At 34.9% G+C, this 19435-nt stretch overlaps 2 protein-coding genes across 3 annotated transcripts in view; one reads left to right on the top strand and one right to left on the bottom strand.

The window, feature by feature from the left end:
- The window catches only part of LOC127800218 (heavy metal-associated isoprenylated plant protein 23-like), a 51389-nt gene that overhangs the window by 3917 nt on the left and 28037 nt on the right, over positions 1-19435 (top strand). The gene's annotated exons all lie outside the window — the stretch shown is intronic.
- On the bottom strand, positions 6543-9559 carry LOC127800213 (L-ascorbate oxidase-like). Its single transcript, XM_052334695.1, has 5 exons — positions 9155-9559; positions 8527-8619; positions 8192-8404; positions 7936-8115; positions 6543-7859 (listed from the first exon to the last, which is right to left on the bottom strand). Exons 1-5 carry the CDS (start codon positions 9455-9457, stop codon positions 6909-6911), a joined length of 1740 nt encoding a protein of 579 aa, XP_052190655.1. The 5' UTR covers positions 9458-9559; the 3' UTR covers positions 6543-6908.

Raw genomic sequence — 19435 nt, 5'->3', positions numbered from 1 at the left:
TAACTTTTGATATAAATTTGATCTATTTAATGTAAGTAATTTAGCCAAATGCCCATCCTTAATATCAACATTTCTAAAAAGATAAAATAGCTCTGTTATATAAGAAATGGATCAAAAAAACAAAAATATATAGAAAGCCCGATACAAACAAGGGTATAAAACCCAAAAAATAATTCAACCAAGAGAGTGGCCCAAGCAAGGGACAAAATTAGGCCCAATACTTCCAGCTCAAACAAGGCCATCAACAACATCTACCAAGCCACAATACCCTTTATTTTTAAATATCTTTTTTAATTTACACGTGCATAATATAAACTGCGTTCCTAATTTATATTTATTAGAACTCTATAAAATTCTTTTAATTTATTTTAAAATGGCGAATTCTTATAGGAAAAAATAGAGAATTAAAAAGAATACTTATTTAAACCCACATGTCATATTTGACATTGTTGCTTTAGGATTTGTTTTATTTAATGGATTAAAATAAATTTATTTTACATTTTTTCGGGCTTAAGAAAAAGCTTTTAAGTAGTGGAAAATGGTAAAAGGTAGAAGAATAAATAAAATTCTTAAATTGGGGGACATGTATTGAGTGGATCTGATATCTAAATAAAAAATGTTACTTGTACAAATAATTGGGTTATTGAGAGGATGACTGAAGGTGTCTAATGACAAAAATACTCTCACACAATTTATAGATTCACCACCCCTACCCTTGACAGCCTCTTATCTTCTCTGCCATGGCTGCCTTCAACAAGCTCCGCCTCGCCTCATTGTCTTGTTGACTGTCGATGCATCATCTTGTCACCCTGTTGCAACGCCTCACGTGATTGCCATTGCATCCTATTGTCAACTCGTTGCAGTGTCTCGTGCGATTGCCATTGTATCTTGCTATCGCCTCATCATAGTGCCTCGTGTCGATTGCTATTGCACTATCTCGTCGTCTTGTCGTTGTCACATCTGGATGAAGCCCAATCGGTCTTTATTCGCGGAAGAAGCCCAACTTGATGATTGATGATGAAATTCATCGGATGAAATCTGATTCGATTATTGATGAGTTTATCATATCCATCGATACAAGTAACACGGTCCAATTAAATATAGAGGGGCGCACATGATATGGCGCAATGAGAAATCATTGAACCAACATAAATCAGTTAAAAGAGCACATGGAAAAGGTTAAGGGAGACATGCATTCAGCGGATCTAAGACCCAAATTAACCATAAGACATGCATTCAGTTGTGCATCTTTCAATATCAAAATAGCCTCACTAGTGGCCATACCATTTTAAAGCTCCAACATGGTAATCTATTCATTGCTGAATGCACAATTGAAATTGAGGTGTACGGGAATGCTAAAATTACTACCAAAAAAAAAAAAAAAAAAATTCAGGTTTGGAGATGAAAAAAATTCTATCTCTGAATGTTTAGAGATGAAAATCGGTTTGTGTCTAAAAAGGCTAGAAATAACCAACTAGAGATAGAAATTTTATTCTGACTCTAATTCAGTGATGAAAATTTTTTTCGTCTCTAATTCGAAAAATCTTCATAGACAGAAAGATTCCATTTTTGATTTCGTCTCTAATTCGAAAAATGTTCAGAGATAAAATTTTTCCTTCGATAATTTTGTCTCTAAAAAAAATTTCGATTCTTTTGATATTTCATCTCAAAATTTGCCTCTATTAGAGATGAAATTTATTTTGATTTCTAAAATCCGTCTCTATTAGAGATATAAATAAATTCCATCTCTAAATTTAGTCTCTTAAAATGATTTTATTTTTTTAGTGAATACTGACTTTAATTAGAGAAGTGCAACTTGTTATAAAAAGTTTTTATTTGATATTTGATTAACATTGGCATTGCTTAATTAGAGAAGTGCAACTTGTTATAAAAAGTTTTTATTTGATATTTGATTAACATTGGCATTGCTGGAATAATCAAATTACTATAAAACTAAGATCTAGCAAGTGTATTCAGGGGCGGATTTAGGGGGCAGACACGGGCTGCAGCCCCCCCCCTCCCCTAGATTTATTAGGCATAGTTAGGACCCTTCTCCCTCCAGCCTCATTAATGGCTTATGGATTTGGGGGCTAACCCTCCCCAGATCTGTTCCTAGATCCGCCCCTGAATGTATTAGTTTTGAAAACCCAAAATATATCAAATGGTCATCTTCTCAACACTCTAAACTTTTGAAAAAAATGAATTTTACATAGATGGAAAAAGGGTAGTGATTAATTGTTTTTAAATGGATATGTCAAAGTTACATCAACATTACTAATCTCTTTTTGGGGGAATATAAACAAATGTAATCTAATTATGTCAATCTTAAAGGTGTATATGCGGCTCTTTTTGATAAATATTGCAGCTTGGATAATATATTCTTTAAATATCTTTTATACTTATTTTAAAAATTGTAAACAGAAAATAGTCCGACAATATATATTTTTAACAATGTATCCTTATAAACCTTTTGATGAATACTAATAGAATAGAAAATAACTATATTTTTTGTATATTTTCTCTAGTCTCGTTGTCATTGTGAACTTTACGCAATCGATCAAATTGTGTAGATATCTCTTCAACAAACAAAGGTCATCGAAAGGATATCAAAAACTCACGAAAGCCATGCAATGCTATTGATAATTTGTTGTTAATTTAACCTTTGGTTTGAATGTTCTAATTTTGGGTTGGATGCCTTTATGCTTTTGAAGGTTATTATTGTTGAGATTTGAGGTTATTATAGGAAATGCAAAAAGTGAGATATTTGGTCCATTATTTCTTCTAGGTTGATTTTTGATACTAGCACTTACCAACATCTTTTGATCATATATTCCTTATCCACTCAAATAAGCATGCTTAGAAACTACCTCAACTTCTTCCTATTTCCACCATTAATTTCTCGGTCGATTTCTAAAAGAATTTTCTTATATTCCATTATTTCTAGGTCCATCACCACATAGTTTGTGCCCATTCCTTGTTGATTTCTTTTGAACTATAAGTTCATTGTGCCCTTTTCACCTCCCCAAATATCAAAGTCTTCTTATATACCACACTTCATAATCTTTGTCATCTTCATTTTGCTTCTAAATGTTCAAAGCATTTGAAATGTTGCATTTAGTGCGACATCATTGACGGTTTCTTAAATATTTGTCCGATTTGATTGGTGTTCTTCCTTACCTCATTTTTAGTTGGGTTCATAAATTTGTCTGAATCATTCAACAGTTCAACCAGAGCACCTTTTGTCGGCACTTCCCCTTTCTCCACATTTATGGGCAAAACTTGTTATCATCATCAACGTTGACATCCATGCCTTTTGTCTCATGGGAAGTGCATGGTTGAGATGAGATCGGAGTCATGCATGGGATATTTGCATCCTCTAAGAGATTACGTAAGGGGTATTAGTCTCTTTACCTATTCAATACATTATCAATAGGTGACCCTACCACATTTATAACAATATTAAATGACTAAACGTCTAGAGATACTAAGTTCGAGACATTCCAACCTCGTTTCTTCTAAGTTAATGTTCGATACTAGCAGTTTCGATACCAATCTTGTTTGATCATATTCCTCATCCACTCGAATAAGCGTGCCAAGAAACTGCCCTCATTTCTTTTTGTTTTCCGCTATTAAACTTCTTGTTTTCTAAAATAATTTTCTTTGATTCCATATCTTTTAGGGCTATGGTTTACCATTAACGTCTGATTCCATTTTTTGATCATTCTCCTCCTCAAACCACAAGACGTGACAATGTTTTTTTTTTTGACACTCCCCTTAAGCTACTTCAATACTTGTGGGCTAATAGTTCTATATATATGTGCTTCAATGTCCTTTAGATAATTCTTTTCAATGTATTTCCTTAGCAAAACGAACAAAAAAACAAAACGGGGAATAGTTTCCTCCACGCTTACTATAGGGTTAGAATCAAATAAATCAAACTGTTCATATGAAACAATAATATTAGAGAAAAACTCGGGAAAAAGGATAAACGTCAGGGCGAAAAAGAAGAAAAAGGTACTCGACGGGTGCAGGTTAATTAGTTGAGAAAATGTTGTAATTGTAATTGCATTTGGATTCATTAGGAAGAGAATTGATACGATGATTCAAGTAAACAGGAGTAAATGGAAAGCCTCAACAGTAGTAGAAAGGGCGGTTGTGGTTCTAGCATTCAATTCATCGCCGGATCTATCACCGGTTTGCTGTATTCATCTCTCACTGCTTTTAATTCATCCAGTCGCCAGTGGGGTTTGTTAGCAAAACCCCAAAATATATAAATGATTCAAATCACTTGTAGGGATTGACACTGGGTTGAAACTCGAATGCAAAGGCGGCATGTGGCAATGCAGCTTAAAAGCAATCGATGAAAGCTGTGTTCTTGTTTATCAGCTGGTGGAGAAGGAGATGGAAGGTAGCAGAAGGGAGTTACATATTTATTACATGCATGCATGAGGTGAAGCTGCCACCTATCAAAACAATCTGCTCTATATATGCCCTCCCAGTTCTTCCTTCTCTCTCACACAGCTTATCAATCATGTCAGAGGCTGAGAAGAACAAGTCGGTGGCTGCCATGCCCAAGGGAGACAAAGGTGGATCGTCAGCTGCTAAGGGAAAGGGGTATAGATCCCTTGTGTTTTTCAAGAAAAGATCAAGAGTAAAGAAAGGGTTTCAGTATTTTAATTATTTATATTTTTATGAGTTAACCCTTCTTGTTTAATTTCCATCTGTAGTGTCACTATAATCGATGCTGATGCTGCAGTTGCCGCCAATACTGAAGCGGCTAACAGAGAGGTGAAGGGCTCCCCCCACAAACCCCCAATTTTGTGTGTGTGTGTGTCATATGTTTCTGACCTCTGATTGCACCTTGCAGGATATAATCAAGGAATTCCTCAAAGATCCCGAGAACCGTGAACTCGCAAGGATTGCGTGGTTCTCTCTCTCTCTCTCTTTCTCTCAGTTCTTCTGCTACTTGATGGTTTATTTGAAAAGGAAAAATCCCCAAATCTTCCACTTCTGACTCTAATTGACAACTAATTAACAAGTGCGTCTTCATCTTGCATGAACTTGGCCGTCAACAAACATGGCTTCGGAAAACGATCAGGTTGCAGGTAATTAAGGAATCTACCAATTTAATTAGCTTGATCTTGTTATAATCACATCAACACACACAATTTGCTTAGAATCTCAACATCTCTTCTGTTGCCCCCCCTCAGTCCTTCGGGAGAGACCTGAAGCAGGTTAGGGACGAGCTAGCTGCCGCGGGCAAGGCCTTGGGGTAAGTCCCATATATACTCCACCATATCTGTGATTAACCAATTGTTCTTTTCTCAAGTTTGGCTTAATTAATCTTCTGTTATCTCCGATTTTTATACATATGGATCCATGTAGCTACAAGCCCAAGTGCCGATGCCAATGCAAGTGTGAGGCTGGCAAGGGAAGTCTCAGCAAGTGATCAAGAGCAGACAACAGTGATGGGTGTCTCTCCGGGAGGAGTATAAATAAAGTTGTGTGTCGTGTAGGCCATTCATATGGTCAAGTCCAGTTATCGCTGGGTCAGTTTGCTATCCAGTGGCATCTAAATAAAACTTTATTATATAAATATTGTCTTTGTGTTCTTGTTGGAGAGGCCACTGCACTTAACCAAATGATCCCCAAAATGAAAGATTGTGATGAAACCAAGCAGATTGTAACAAGTGACATTCGAAACATTAATTTATGAAGAAAATCAAGTGCTTTTTGGGTAGGAAATAATGTCTTTATATATCATAAAAAATCGTACTTTTTAAATAACCCAAGATCAACATCGGCCGGAACCCCACTTCGTGGATGTCGGAGAGACTTTGCCCCCATTGGTCTAAGTCACTGACAAATTTATCGATAATATTTCTACATCATCAATAACATTATTCTTAGAACAATGTAAGCCTCTTTTGTATATAAAAATTAAATTAAATTAAAATTTTATTAAATGATAATGCAATGTAAACAATTTATTACTCAAGGTATATAAATATTTTTAATCATAATCCATCCAAAGTGGATTATATCAAATATTTCCATAAGAAATATATAAAAATAACATTTTAATAACAGATATCATAAATTATTTATCTTTATATTTTTATCAAAATTCCTTTATCTTGGAATTTATTTTTTTCATATTTTTTTCTAAGTTAAGTTTAATTTTGAAATAAAAAATTATACACATGATATTATTTTTGGAATTTAGTTTTTTAGAGTTTTATAAAAAATTCCTTTCTAAGTTAATCTGTATGTATGGAATAAATATAAATATAGCTAGGATAAGATTTATGGGAATTTTATTTTACATTTTTCTATAAAAAATATTTTCTAAGTTCAAATCAACGAGTTTATTTTATTTTTATTTTTATTTATAATAGTATACAAAGGAGCAAGTTAAGTTTTTAAACAAAATTGAAAAGAAAGTTGTTAGTTAAGCTGGGCCGGTCTCTAACAAAAAGCCCATGGTCTGCCCAACTCACTGGGCTTTCAGCCTTGTTAAAATCCTAAGCTGCTACTCTCTGGACTGGACTGATGCAAGTTAAAATTTATCAAACAGCTATTGCAAGAACAGTTCTTTACTTAATTCCACAAGAAATAAATATGTTTTTCATACAGAGAATAGGATATTCACTAGCTAAAAAACGATGTACAGTTTGAAAAAAATTTAGGTAAACTAGGTATCTTTTTGGGATGACACACTCAAAATTCAAAATTTAGTCTTGCAGTTAAATTTGAATTTCAAGTCACAATTATAAGAGTAGTCAAATCTTAATTTTTAAATATTATTCTAACACCTAAAAATTTAGATTTGACTACTCTTATAATTGTGACTTGAAATTTAAATTTAACTCTGCATACTAAATAATGGATTTTTAAGTATTTTCAGGTTATGGGGGCCGTTTGCTTTCACCACAACCCATAATAGATTCTGGCAGTTCACCCACCCTCTCTATCCCTTCTTCAAACACCACCCCCATCCCCATATAGAAGTGGGACTCTATGTGGCAATGGAATGCCCAGACGCCCGGATTGTCGGCTCGAAATCGCAGGGCTGTCCAGCCATAATGATGCACAGGCACAGTGTTTTTCATGATTGGATTAACCAAATTGTACTTCAATGGATCCTTGTACATGTCGAACTTGCCTTCTCCATATCCCATCACCCAGAAATCGTGTCCGTGGAGATGCCAAGGATGTGTCTCGCTATTGTTTTTGGTCATAGAGTTGGCATTTTGGAGTACTATGTCCACAGTTGAGTTAAACTGCAGCCTGTAGATGGCGTTGCTGGCAGTGGCATTCGAGTTCTTGGGGGGATTGTAAATGTCATAGTTGAGGAAATCATAGCCATTCGGGGGAGGGGTTTGGTCGAAAGCATCGGTTAAATTCTGCTTAAGCGCAATTAGGTAGGGGGTACTGGGCAGGTGAAAGGACACATTGTTGACAGACCAGTGGGTGTAGCCATTGATCAGATTTTGTGTGTTCAGCATGACAATGATTCTGTCCGAGGCCCGGGGAGGGGGGGAAATGTGGCCTTGTCGGGCCTTGATCGCGCGACTCTGTGCCAGCCTCGGCGGGACATCATCCCAAGCAGGGCCGGGTGGTGGAGAGGTTGAGGGAGATCTCCTGGGATGGTTGGGATAGTAATTGAGAATGGCTAAACCATTTGGAGTTGTGTTGTTCCTGCTAACCACTTTTGTGCTAGCCCAGTAGTTTCTTTTAGGGTCTTGATCAGCCTTTATTAGCACAGAGTAAGTCTCCCCTGAATATATGAATAGATTTTGCACCACAAATGGCTCAACATATCGCCCATCTGCTTCAACCACTGTCATGTTATGACCCTGTTGAGCATTGCAACAACATTAGCAATCACCTACATATGGTTCATGTGTCATGCTAATTAGTTAACTAAATCACCTCTATTTCGAAGCTGAGGGCCGATAAAGTAGTCAAGCTTCCAATCCTGAGTCGATACGTTTTGCCTGGAATTACTGTGATAGCATAGGGAGAGCATTCAGGGTTTGTGACATTACAGGTACTGGCCTCCATTCCAGGAGATGAGCAATTAAATCTTCCTTTCCCTTGTATCAGCAATGACTGTAGATTATCATGGAAAAGAATTAGTTCAGATCGGTAAGAAAGTAGAGAAGAGGCAGAGGGGATAGTCATGAACCTGAGGCTCCCCGACCCAGCCGAAGGGTATGGAAGAGAGGCCAGTGACTTGCTCAAATGTGCTCTTGTGGTACCAGTCATTGAGGATGATACTTCTGTCGTAGTCATACGAAAAGGGCTCTGAGAAGCCGTCAGGAAGTGACACCCGGATGGATCCATAGAGGCCAGCTTCCCTTTGCATGCCGTAATGTGCATGGTACAGATATGTTCCAGGCTGTGGATTGATGTTAAGAGTGTTGATTAGTAGTGAGAATAGCACTGGAAGACAAGCTAACTAGCTAGCTGTAGATATAGAGTGCTTGGCTTGCAGTAGAGGCTTAAGCACATGGAGCTTACCCTATCCACTACAAATTTGTAAATGAAGGTGTCTCCCGGCAAAATAGGACACTGAGTCACCCCTTCCATGCCATCAAACCAAGGTGTCCCAATCTGCAAATAGTTGCAATCAACCGTATATAAGTAGGTGTAAATCAACCCAAAAAAACAAAAACAAAGCCTCTCTAGGGACGGTCGGTCACTTCCTCAATGCTGCTAAGTTACAAGTAGATCTTGTTAGGATGTCTTGTTATTAGAGTTACAAGTTTGTATTGTGAGAATTAAATGGTTAAATGGTATAAATGGTCATTAAATTTTATATTAATTATAGCACAAAAAGATTACTAAAATTCAATTTTTAACTAAAAGATCACTTAAAATAAATTTAGTATACAATTTTATAATTATCGTCGATTGGTGTTAATACATGTCGTTAGTATTTTTTAACGATAATTAACAATAATTATAGAATTATATACTAAATTAGAATTTAGTAATCTTTTTATATATTAGCATAAAATTCCCTAACAATTCATCTTATTTAGCCGATGGAAGTAAAGCTAGCTCCTCCGCTCATCCACCCCGTGTGCATACAGTGTGATCTTGAATACAACAATGCTCACGGCGGGCGGCTAGAAGCTTAACTTACCTGTCGGATTCCATGCCAGTGGATCGCGAGATTCTCGGTTAACAGGCCGTTCTTGACCTCGACGACGACGGTGTCGTTCTGCTGAGCCAAGATGGTCGGCCCCGGCGTCTTCCCGTTGATGGTGATCACCAGTTTCTTGTAGCAATCAGGAGACTTGTACTCGTACTTCACCTCCCACTTGTAGCGCCGAACTCTCGCCTCCGCAAACAACAGCGGAGCACTCGCCACCAAGACAAACAGCCACAAGGCCCCCACCACCAACCCCGCCGGCCGACTCATTCTGCACACCGAGAGCCCCGCCATTTCTTCTTCTAGATACTGACCAGCCCGGCAACCAATCAACTATATATTTTCAGTTCTCTTTCGCTTTGCCACTTCGATTCGTCTGTCTATATATATAGAAAAACAAAAAGGGTGAATCAAACGATGAACTTACCTGGCGGTTTCCTGTAGGAAATTCATCAAATATTTGGCAGGTTGGAACCCATCAACGTTCGAACAAATTAAAAGGTCTATTCCAAAGGGACGACTTGGGTGGGTCAGCCATCCCGAAAAACTTCCGAGCACTGTTTCGGCATCCTAACTGTGAGCCGAGATCTACCCTCTCAGTTGGCTGTCTCTTTTTATCTTCACCAAATGAAAATCAGCCGCATCATCAGCCACATCACTCTAGTGTCAAATAGTAATTTTAAAAAAAAATATAAAATCAAATAAAAAAAATTATAAATGACATATATGTTGATTATATATATTATTATTTAATTTTATAATTTTTTTGTTTGATTTTATAATTTTTTTTAAAAAAAATTAGTATTTGATAGTGGATGATGTGACTGATTTTCATTGGATAGACAAAAAAGGAGATAAGCAACCGGGACAACAAATCTCGACTCATTAACGATAACGTAACAACAAGAGAACCAAATATAATATGTGACGATGTGACATGAAATGAAGCAATAACTTCATGTACATCATCAACTAGTTTGGGCTTGACGTCAACTTAAGACCACATTGTGATGAGCCGCAACATAAGTTGAGCAGACGGATAAGTAATATGTCAATCTAGTGGATTGTGAGTTTGATTCTCGTTCTATACAAGGGTCAAAAATCCAACCTATGATTTATCTCTCTTGACAAAATTAAAAGTACAAGTACCAGGGACTGCTCAAAAATAGTCATCCCAAGACCACATTGCGATGAACAGTTCAATAATTGATTCTTCTAACGTGTTTCTCTTAAGTTTATTTGCCAAACACTTATTTATGTCATGTATTTTTATGTTTTTTTGTATACTCAGTCAAACTTTAAGTAATTTTGATCATATCTCTAGATCATATATTTTCGAGTCAATTGCATATTTTATCTGGAGCATGCAACATATGCAAGTTGAAATGCCTAAATTATTCCTCACGAGCATGCAAACCCTTATTGTGGACTACTATCTCGGCCACAATATCTTCTTTTGGTGGCCGATGACAATTGAGATGTAAAAGATGAAGAAAAAGATATATGGGTTAGGTTGAAGGGGGTTTGCAACAGGTAAAAAAACGTCAACGGTGGTAGAGGGTGTAGAGGAATCGAGCAGACAACTAGTTGTTGTGACTAAAGAAAAAGGCAGATAGTTGGAGGCATTACCGACGGAGAAGACTATGACTGGCGAAGACAAAACAAGAGGTCTCACCGACACGAAAAGATTAACTATCGATCATGATGATCGAAGAAGACACGAGAACAGTCGCAATGATCGAAAATGACAAATAATGCAGTTGACAACAACTGCGAAGGACTAACGACAGTTGACTGTGCGTGATAATTTCAATATTTTAGCGTGCGTGTGTTACATGCTCTAACTTAATTATGATAAAATAAGCAATTAATTCAAAAATACATAATTTAAAAATATAATCGAAATAATAAAAAATTTGAATAATCACACCAAATAAACATAAAAATAAATACGATATATGTTTGACCAAATTTTTTCCTTTCTTTGGACCTAAACATGTTCTTTTGTTAATGCGGACTACATCAATGGTCCCAATTCTAAGTTACAATTAATAAATTTATATATTTTTTCTAATACTAAACTCAAATAAATCAACACAAAATCAAATTAAGTTGGAATCTAAACCCCAAATATATATAATATAATAATCCAATGGAGGAGTTAATAATAAGTGGGAAAGAGATAAAAGTGTCTGGAAACACGGTTTTGACTTTTTTAAAGATGTTTATATTTTATTAAAATAAAAAAAAATAAAATATAAGAGGAGCACATGCGACCATAGACCATGTATTAATATAAAATATAATAATATATTAATACATGAGTCTCACATAAATATTTGTCAATACGTGTGTCGAGATAACACTTTGAATTTTTTATCTTGGGATTGATGCCACAAAGCCAATTTTTTATTTAAAATATATTATTTGAACATTAATTTGTCATTTTCTAATAATATTTATTTATTAATATGATGTAAAATATAATATATTATAAATAAGTGTCAAAATAATATTTTAAAATTTTTATGTTAAAAGCGTTGACCATGAAACCTATATTATGATTTTTTCCCCTAAATATCGATTGTCTTCTCATTAGCTGGATGTGAAGTTTGGTTTGAATTGAAAAATTGAACCACCCTACCCCAGGTCTTTAGTTTTTCATTGAGACCGAATTGAATTGAAAATTAATTATATATACATAATTAATAGCAAGATTGTAACTAAATCGAGTTTAGTCGAAATTCAATGAGTTTAAGATCAACTTACTAGATAGTTTTCAGACTTGAGCTTGAACTCTAACTCGGGTTCAAAAGAATTTGTTATTTTACAGAAATTTAATTTATTATTTTATTTTATTATATATACATATATTATATTATGTTGAATGATTAAAGTAATATATATAATAATTTTAAATATATTTAATTTAATTATATTATTATAATAATTTAAATTTTGATAACTTTATCTTAAATAATATATTTCTAAAATTAAAAATAAATATATTTATAAACGAGGTTATTCATGAGATATTTACAAACTTCTAATTGAGCATGTTTATGAGGCTTTAATTGAACTTATTAGTATTTATGAGTTTTTAATTGATCATGTTCATGAAATTTAATGAATTGAGTTTTATTGAGTTCAAATTCAACTAGTTCACAAATTGAAGTTCGAAGTTAGTTTGTTTATTTTAATGAATGAAGTCAAATGAGATTTTGTCGAGTCAAAAATTAAGCCACTCGCGAACGACTCGATTCATTTGCGACCCTAGTTAATAAGAGATAACATATTATAAAAATCTAATCTAAATCAATTAACTAAGTAATGGGTCCAATTTTGACTTTTCAAAATAAGAATTTTTTGATTGGGTTATGATGCAAGCTAGACTTGTTTTGTTTTGATAACATAGTCAAACAATTTGAATGGGTCAGGAGGGGGTTAGTGTGAATTGAGTAATGATTTACGAAAAGTTGCATTTGATTATTAGGGGCCTTAGGTATGGGTGCAACTACATGGAAATGAGGTATCTTTGAAAGTTGGCCCCATGAGGAGGACTTGGAAAGAAGAACCACCCACAGCCTTGCACATGGTTATTGAATTCGGTTATATCTTATATAGTTGGAGTGGTTGTAAAATGATCCTCTTTGCTCCCTATCTAAGTTCAGAGGAAACGGTTCCCACGTTTGATGATTCGTTGAAGTTGGAGAGGTTGGAAAATTATCATTTTTACTCCCTCTCAAGGTGGGTGCGATTTTCCATGAATGTTGTTGTCACATAAGCCTATCAAATATTTTTATCATATAAATATATCTAACTTTATTAAAGTTGGTCTAACCTTGATTTAAGTCTTAAAAAAAATTGGAACACAATCGTACACATAAAAAAAATATGTGATTCAATAAAAAATTATGTGATTCATAAGTATTTTTTACTATCCGAAAAGATTACTATTATAAAAAATTATACTCACGTATTTATAATTAAAAGTAGAACTACTAATTTGAACATAATTCCTAATCTATTTGGGTTTCACCCTATTTAGAGCTCATAATCTGAATTAGTCTTCACATCTTGACACTTGGAAATACCAAAAAGTTAAGATTGCGTTCTCTTTACTATTTTCAAAGCATTTTTAATTTTTGATTTTCTAAAATAATGAAAACGCGTTCTCTTTATTATTTTATTTTTATTTTTTAAAAAACAAAAAAAAATTATAGAGAAAATTTAAATCAACAAAAAGTTGTTTTGAGTGTTTTTATCCAAAATAAACTCTAAACTCAAAACACATTAATTAATTTATTTATTCATATTTTATTATTGTAATGGAAAAAAATATTACAAAATTCATTAGCTTTAAAATGTATATATTTTTTAATAATATATTAACATTAAATATTTCTAATTTATTGAATAATCAGATTTATTGAATAAAATATTATTAAAAAATTATTTTCAAAATTTCAAAGAGAAATCATTTTCTAATTAATTGTTTTAAGAAATAGTTTTTCAAAATAATAAAAAAATGCGTTTTGAATTTTTTAAAAACAGACAACCAAAACAAAAAAACTGAAAATAAATTCAAAATTCAAAACTGAAAATTGAAAAACAAAAAAAACGCAGTTTAAATTATTGTTAGTTTTTAAATTTTATAACATAATATTTTAATTTTTATAATTATAATTATTAAAATTTAATTTTTGTTATAATTTAGTATTTCTTTTAATTTTTCATCAAATTGTGTTAATAAAAACTAATATGGTATATATACATGAATAGAAGTCTCAAAATTAATTAACCACGAGATTTATGTCATTTTTAAAATATGTTAGTTTTTGCAAACAGATGAAAAATTAAAAAAAGAAATTGAATTGTAACAAAAATTAAAATTTAATAATTATGATAACACAAAATAAAATAAAGTAACTAATTTATTATGAAAAATAAAATTTAAGAACTAGTATATAATTTATCCTACCTAAAAAGAATGATACCATTGCTTACATCCCAATTTAAGAAAACAAATGTTTAGGGTGAACATTCATTCCTTGTTTAAATTGAATAGATTGAAGTTGTGTCAAAAATCAAACCCAATTGATCAGATAAATTCTTAAATCGAACAATTCAAAAAATTGAAAAATAAAAAAAAGTGAATCAATAGTAAAAAAATTAAAAAAATCAAATAACAAAGTTAAAAAATGACCTTTTGTCATTTCGATTGGTTTGATTATTTTATTTTTTTAATACAAAAACAGAATCGAACCGAAATACTTAAAATTATTAAATCAAATTGAACTGACCTATAGTTTGAACAAACTAACTGAAAGTTTTATCCAATTCCACGTTTGATGATTAAAACATATGTTATTGTATATAAACTATGAGAATAAGATGCATTATTCGATTATTCCTCTCTTATAATGGATCACCATGAACTTTTATTTCTGGAAAAAATAAATTAATAAAAAAAAAAGACTAAATGAGAGTCCCATATGGCACAGAGGACAGGGGACCTTTGGTAATAACAAATTAACAATATACACATTCTAACCATTTATTTTCATTTTAGTTATCTCTTGTTGGACAAATGAACATAAATGGTATTCAACAACCATAAACAAATACATTACAAACATACATATTTCTTGGGGGCGGAAATAGAATCGATCTTCAAGTTGGGTTAAATCATTGGTTCCAAAAATTAAACATCAAAAGTGAAAATCGTTTCATAATCCATCATCTAAATGATTCACTTTATGAAACCCATCATCTAAATGTCTCACTTATACAGAAAATATCTTTGAGAGTCTAATTCTTTTCCTTCTACACAAGTTGGAATCACATGAGCACTCTTTTTCTTCTTTTTGCATCATCGGTTTCATTGTATATATTTGATATATATATTGGCATGCTAACGAGCATGCTTCTTGACCCATTTGCCCAACTTCAACCGTATCTTGCAATTACCTCCCTTCAAGTGCACATAGTAGATTTGGATCTAGATTCAGATCTACAGCCCTTTATGGACAGACCAACCCGAATTCATAATTTGGATCCATAACTAGTGTTTATTACATTTCTTATAAAATTTTGATTCTTAATTACCTAATCATCAAATAATTTATGTTGAAATCACCTAAGATAGTTCTTTCTTTTAGTTGTATTAGAGGGGTAGTTCGTTTTATGTACGTGAATAAAATAAAAAAATTTAAATAAAAATTTATCGAATGAAATTTAATAAATTAGGTGATTTCAAAAGAAGCTTGATAGCTTATAAGTTAAAAACTACACAACTTAAACGCTAATCCAATAACATCTGAAAAAAGTTCTCACCCCCAACTTTTTCAAAAATGTTAGCAGGGGCTTTTAGCGTTGACCAAATAAAAGACAAATTTGCCCTCATGCAAATCCATTATTTTCAATCTACCCATCGATCGTAATCTTACTATCTTCATCATCGCCACCTCCCTCTAGCGTTGGTTGTCGCCTTTAGCTAATCTGTCGTCGCTTCTAGCTCCACCGTTGTCGTTGGCCGCCACATGCAGACCCATCACCATCGCCATTGGCTACTACCTCCAGCCCCCATCGCCCGTATCTATCACTTTCTCTTCCATCAGTCGTTGCTTCTAGCCTCCATCGCCCGTCGTTCATAGCTTCCATTGTCTGTGATCGCCTCTCTATGGGTTTATATTTATATGTAACATATATATTGTATTAGTATTTTTTTAATAATTATATATAATTTATCAACAACTAATTGTAAAATTTTATCATTAGACACTAATTTATAATTTAATTTTATTAGAAATTAATATGTTTATGTCTTTTATTTATATTATTTAACAATATATCTATTTTTATTTTTTTGTTAAGTTTTGATAGTTTCAAATTAAATATATAATTATTAACAGGCGCACAGGATCTCGAGCTAGACTCGATCCTTCTTTAAACTGTGCTCGGGACCCAGACCGACATGGTCAGTCTGCTCCGTGTGGAACTCGGGCACAACCCCATCATTGTTCTAGGCGCCTCAACCCTGCCTCGGCCCTATCGAGCCACGCCTTGTATCAGACAGGCTCACAGGACCTCGAGGCAGACTCGGTCCTCATTTAAACCGTGCTCGGGGCCTAGACCAACAAAGTCTGTCTGCCCCACGTGGATCCCAAGCTCAGCCCTGTCATTGCTCTAGGAGCCTCGAGCCTGCCTCGGCCCTATCGAGCCACGCCTTGTATCAAACAGGCATTTCGGACCTCGTGTCTACCTCGGTCCGATCCCAAAGTCATGTCTTGTATCAAACAGGCACGCTAGACCTCGGGTCTACCTCGATCCGATCCAAAAGTCGCGCCTTGTATCTAACAGGCACACCGGACCTCGAGTCTACCTCGGTTCGATCCCAAAGCCACGTTTTGTATCAAACAGGTAAACAGGACATCGAGTCTACCTCGGTTTGATTCCAAAGTACCTTATATCAAACACGATCAGAAAGGCTAGGAGGCATCACAACCAAAATAAGATGCGCAAGACAAAACATGAAAGAAGGTACCTAGAAAATATTGTCCATTTCATTACAAAACTTACATATTGTAATACCCAATTAACTGAAGAGAGAACCCTGAAACTTAAATGTCTAAGGAAATAAGAATGCCTTTAACGAGCATATCAAGGCATGATTTTTAAGACCAAAAGAAATCGAATCAGAAACCATTTTTGGTATAGCTATGGATCGGGTTGAAAAATTGAATTGTCGTAGGAGACTCTCGCAAGGGTATCAGAAGCTTTGGGAAGCTGCGGTTTATCGAGTAGGACAACCCTTCAGAAGTTTCGGGAAGAAACCAAGAGGTTTAAGGGCAAAACGAAAATTTGGGCCTAAGTGTAATTTTTCAAAATTACCGGAAAGGGGTCAAAATGACTTTTTTTAAAAATTTCAAGGGATAAATGGAAAGATTAGGATTTGAGGGACCTAATGGAAATATTCAAAATTTGAGGGACTTTTGTGAAGGAGGGCCAAAACAGAAAAAAATCAAATCAATGAGACAAAAGTGCAAAAAATGAAAATCTTAGCCATGGAATTCGAACAAGCCACAGGGGGTCGCCGAAAGCCTCTGGGTTTGCATGGGCGGCAGTCAGGGAGGTTCAAGGAGCGATGATGAGCCGACAATGGTCACTAGAGTGGCCGAATTTTTGAAAAATTAGGCCAAGAAAGATGGCCGCGATGATGAGCCCTGCAACTCGTTTTTTTAGTCGATTATTGATGCCTTTAGGTCGATCCAAGGGAGGTGAGGATGTCTAAGGCAATGGGTAAGGCGGCCAAGGCCATTTTGAGCTTCAACTTTGCCTATAAATAGAGCTCATGTTGGCCGAAAATTTCAGAAGATTGAAGCTCAAATCGAAGCCATTTTCGAAAGAATTGAGAGGCAAGGATAGAGGGCTTTTGTTATCTATAAGTTGAAGAGCATTTTTGGAGAATTTTGTGAGCAACAGAGCAAGAATGAAGGAGATCCGAGGCTTTGCCGGAAACCTAGGCGGATTGTGACACCCCAAATTTCTCTAGCATGTTATAACTTAGGATTTCTAGAATATAAAAATTTTTCATACCACAATCGTTGTCATACATCACACAAATTCCAAAAAACCCTAATTTTCACATTCTCAGCTTAATAAACCCAATATTAAATAGTTAAGATAGGTGTTAAAATTTCAAATGCGGAAACTAGGTCGAACCTGATATGGTTCACAACCATAATGCTTTATTTATCATAAATAAAATCGTTCAAGATATCTACAAAATGTATTACAAGGACATCATCTTTCGTAAGTGATAACTAAACGCCTTAAACATATCCAAGACATACATAGGTTCACACATAAATAAAGATATTCTAAACATGCTACAGACAGTAAATTAAGCTTATTCTTCCGCTACCTCCTTTCCCTTTGAGCCACTTGTCGAACCTGAAACGTTTGAATATTTCAGGGACATAGTCCAATTAGAAGATGAATCTTCTAGTGAGAAACTCCAAAAAAAAAATAGTTTATATCAATGCATGAACAAGTATAAAACGTATGAGGAAAATAACGAGAACTACTCCGAAGTGCCTCGTGAACATGTCAGCCTTCTCCAACGAGACCTTTCTCAATGGCGCATGCATAGCGTCTCTCGGGAGGTCCCTAACCATGTCACCTCGACCCGACCTCATAGAACCTATGCAAACACCACATCCATTGTTCCTTAGACTCACGGTCTTCCCCATGAGAACTTTCTAGATGGCGCACGCATAGCTTCTCTCGGGGGATATCCGATGTAACACCCCAATTTTCGGGAGGGCATTACGTAACGTAAGATTCCGGGGATACTTTTTTTTTTCCAACAAACAACATAAACTCAACATAAACTGTTCCCCGAGGATCCTGTTACACCTTCTCAGTATATCAACTATGAGCCATCAATAACTAAGACAGGTTCACCAACACAAATGCGGAAGCTAGATCGAAACCTTAACAGGTCATAACCAAAATCACTTTATTTATAATATAAACCTGAGCTAACGTTTACATGATGTCATCAAAATAAATGACATAACTGAAATGACATAATATAAAACATCTTCTAATCGTTGTCACCCCTCGGCAATTCCTTTTCCTTTCGCACCGCTGCCTTCACTTGGAACGTTTGAATATTCCAAGGACATAGTCCAAATTAGATGCTGAATCATCTAAGTGAGAGTTCAAAATCACATTTTTCATGAATGAATGCAAGACATGAAATAAACCAATACACCTGGTAAGCCCTATCTCAAGAGAATCCCACGCGCTTAACCCTACCATGGGAAAAGAGCAATCTCTCTAAAAGCTATGCCACCATACCGACTTGACGACACGACGACGCGACGCGATTCTAGCTTAAATGGGGCTGCCAACGCATCTCACCAGAATATGTTCCCACCTTAAGCATCCAGGAACCACCATGCAATCCGAACTCCAAAATTTCATATGGACCACCTAGTCATCCTAGTGCAACTTCCTTGGCCAAACGACTTGGCACGGAAACCAAGACGGCTATCCTAACATGCACACCAGCATCAGATACCCCTATTATTCCGTCACGCCCTTGGAGAATTACGGTTACACTATCTAGACAACATCCTAAGCTGACATTCCACATGAACAACACTGTATGGACCACCTAGTCATCCTAGTGCAACTTTCTTGGTCAAACGACCCGGCACGGAAACCAAGGCGGCTATCCTAACATGCACACCAGCATTAGAT

Source organism: Diospyros lotus, chromosome 4 (genome assembly GCF_014633365.1).
Source record: "Diospyros lotus cultivar Yz01 chromosome 4, ASM1463336v1, whole genome shotgun sequence".
NCBI classification, from domain to species: domain Eukaryota; kingdom Viridiplantae; phylum Streptophyta; class Magnoliopsida; order Ericales; family Ebenaceae; genus Diospyros; species Diospyros lotus.
This window is presented reverse-complemented; position numbering and strand designations above follow the sequence as displayed.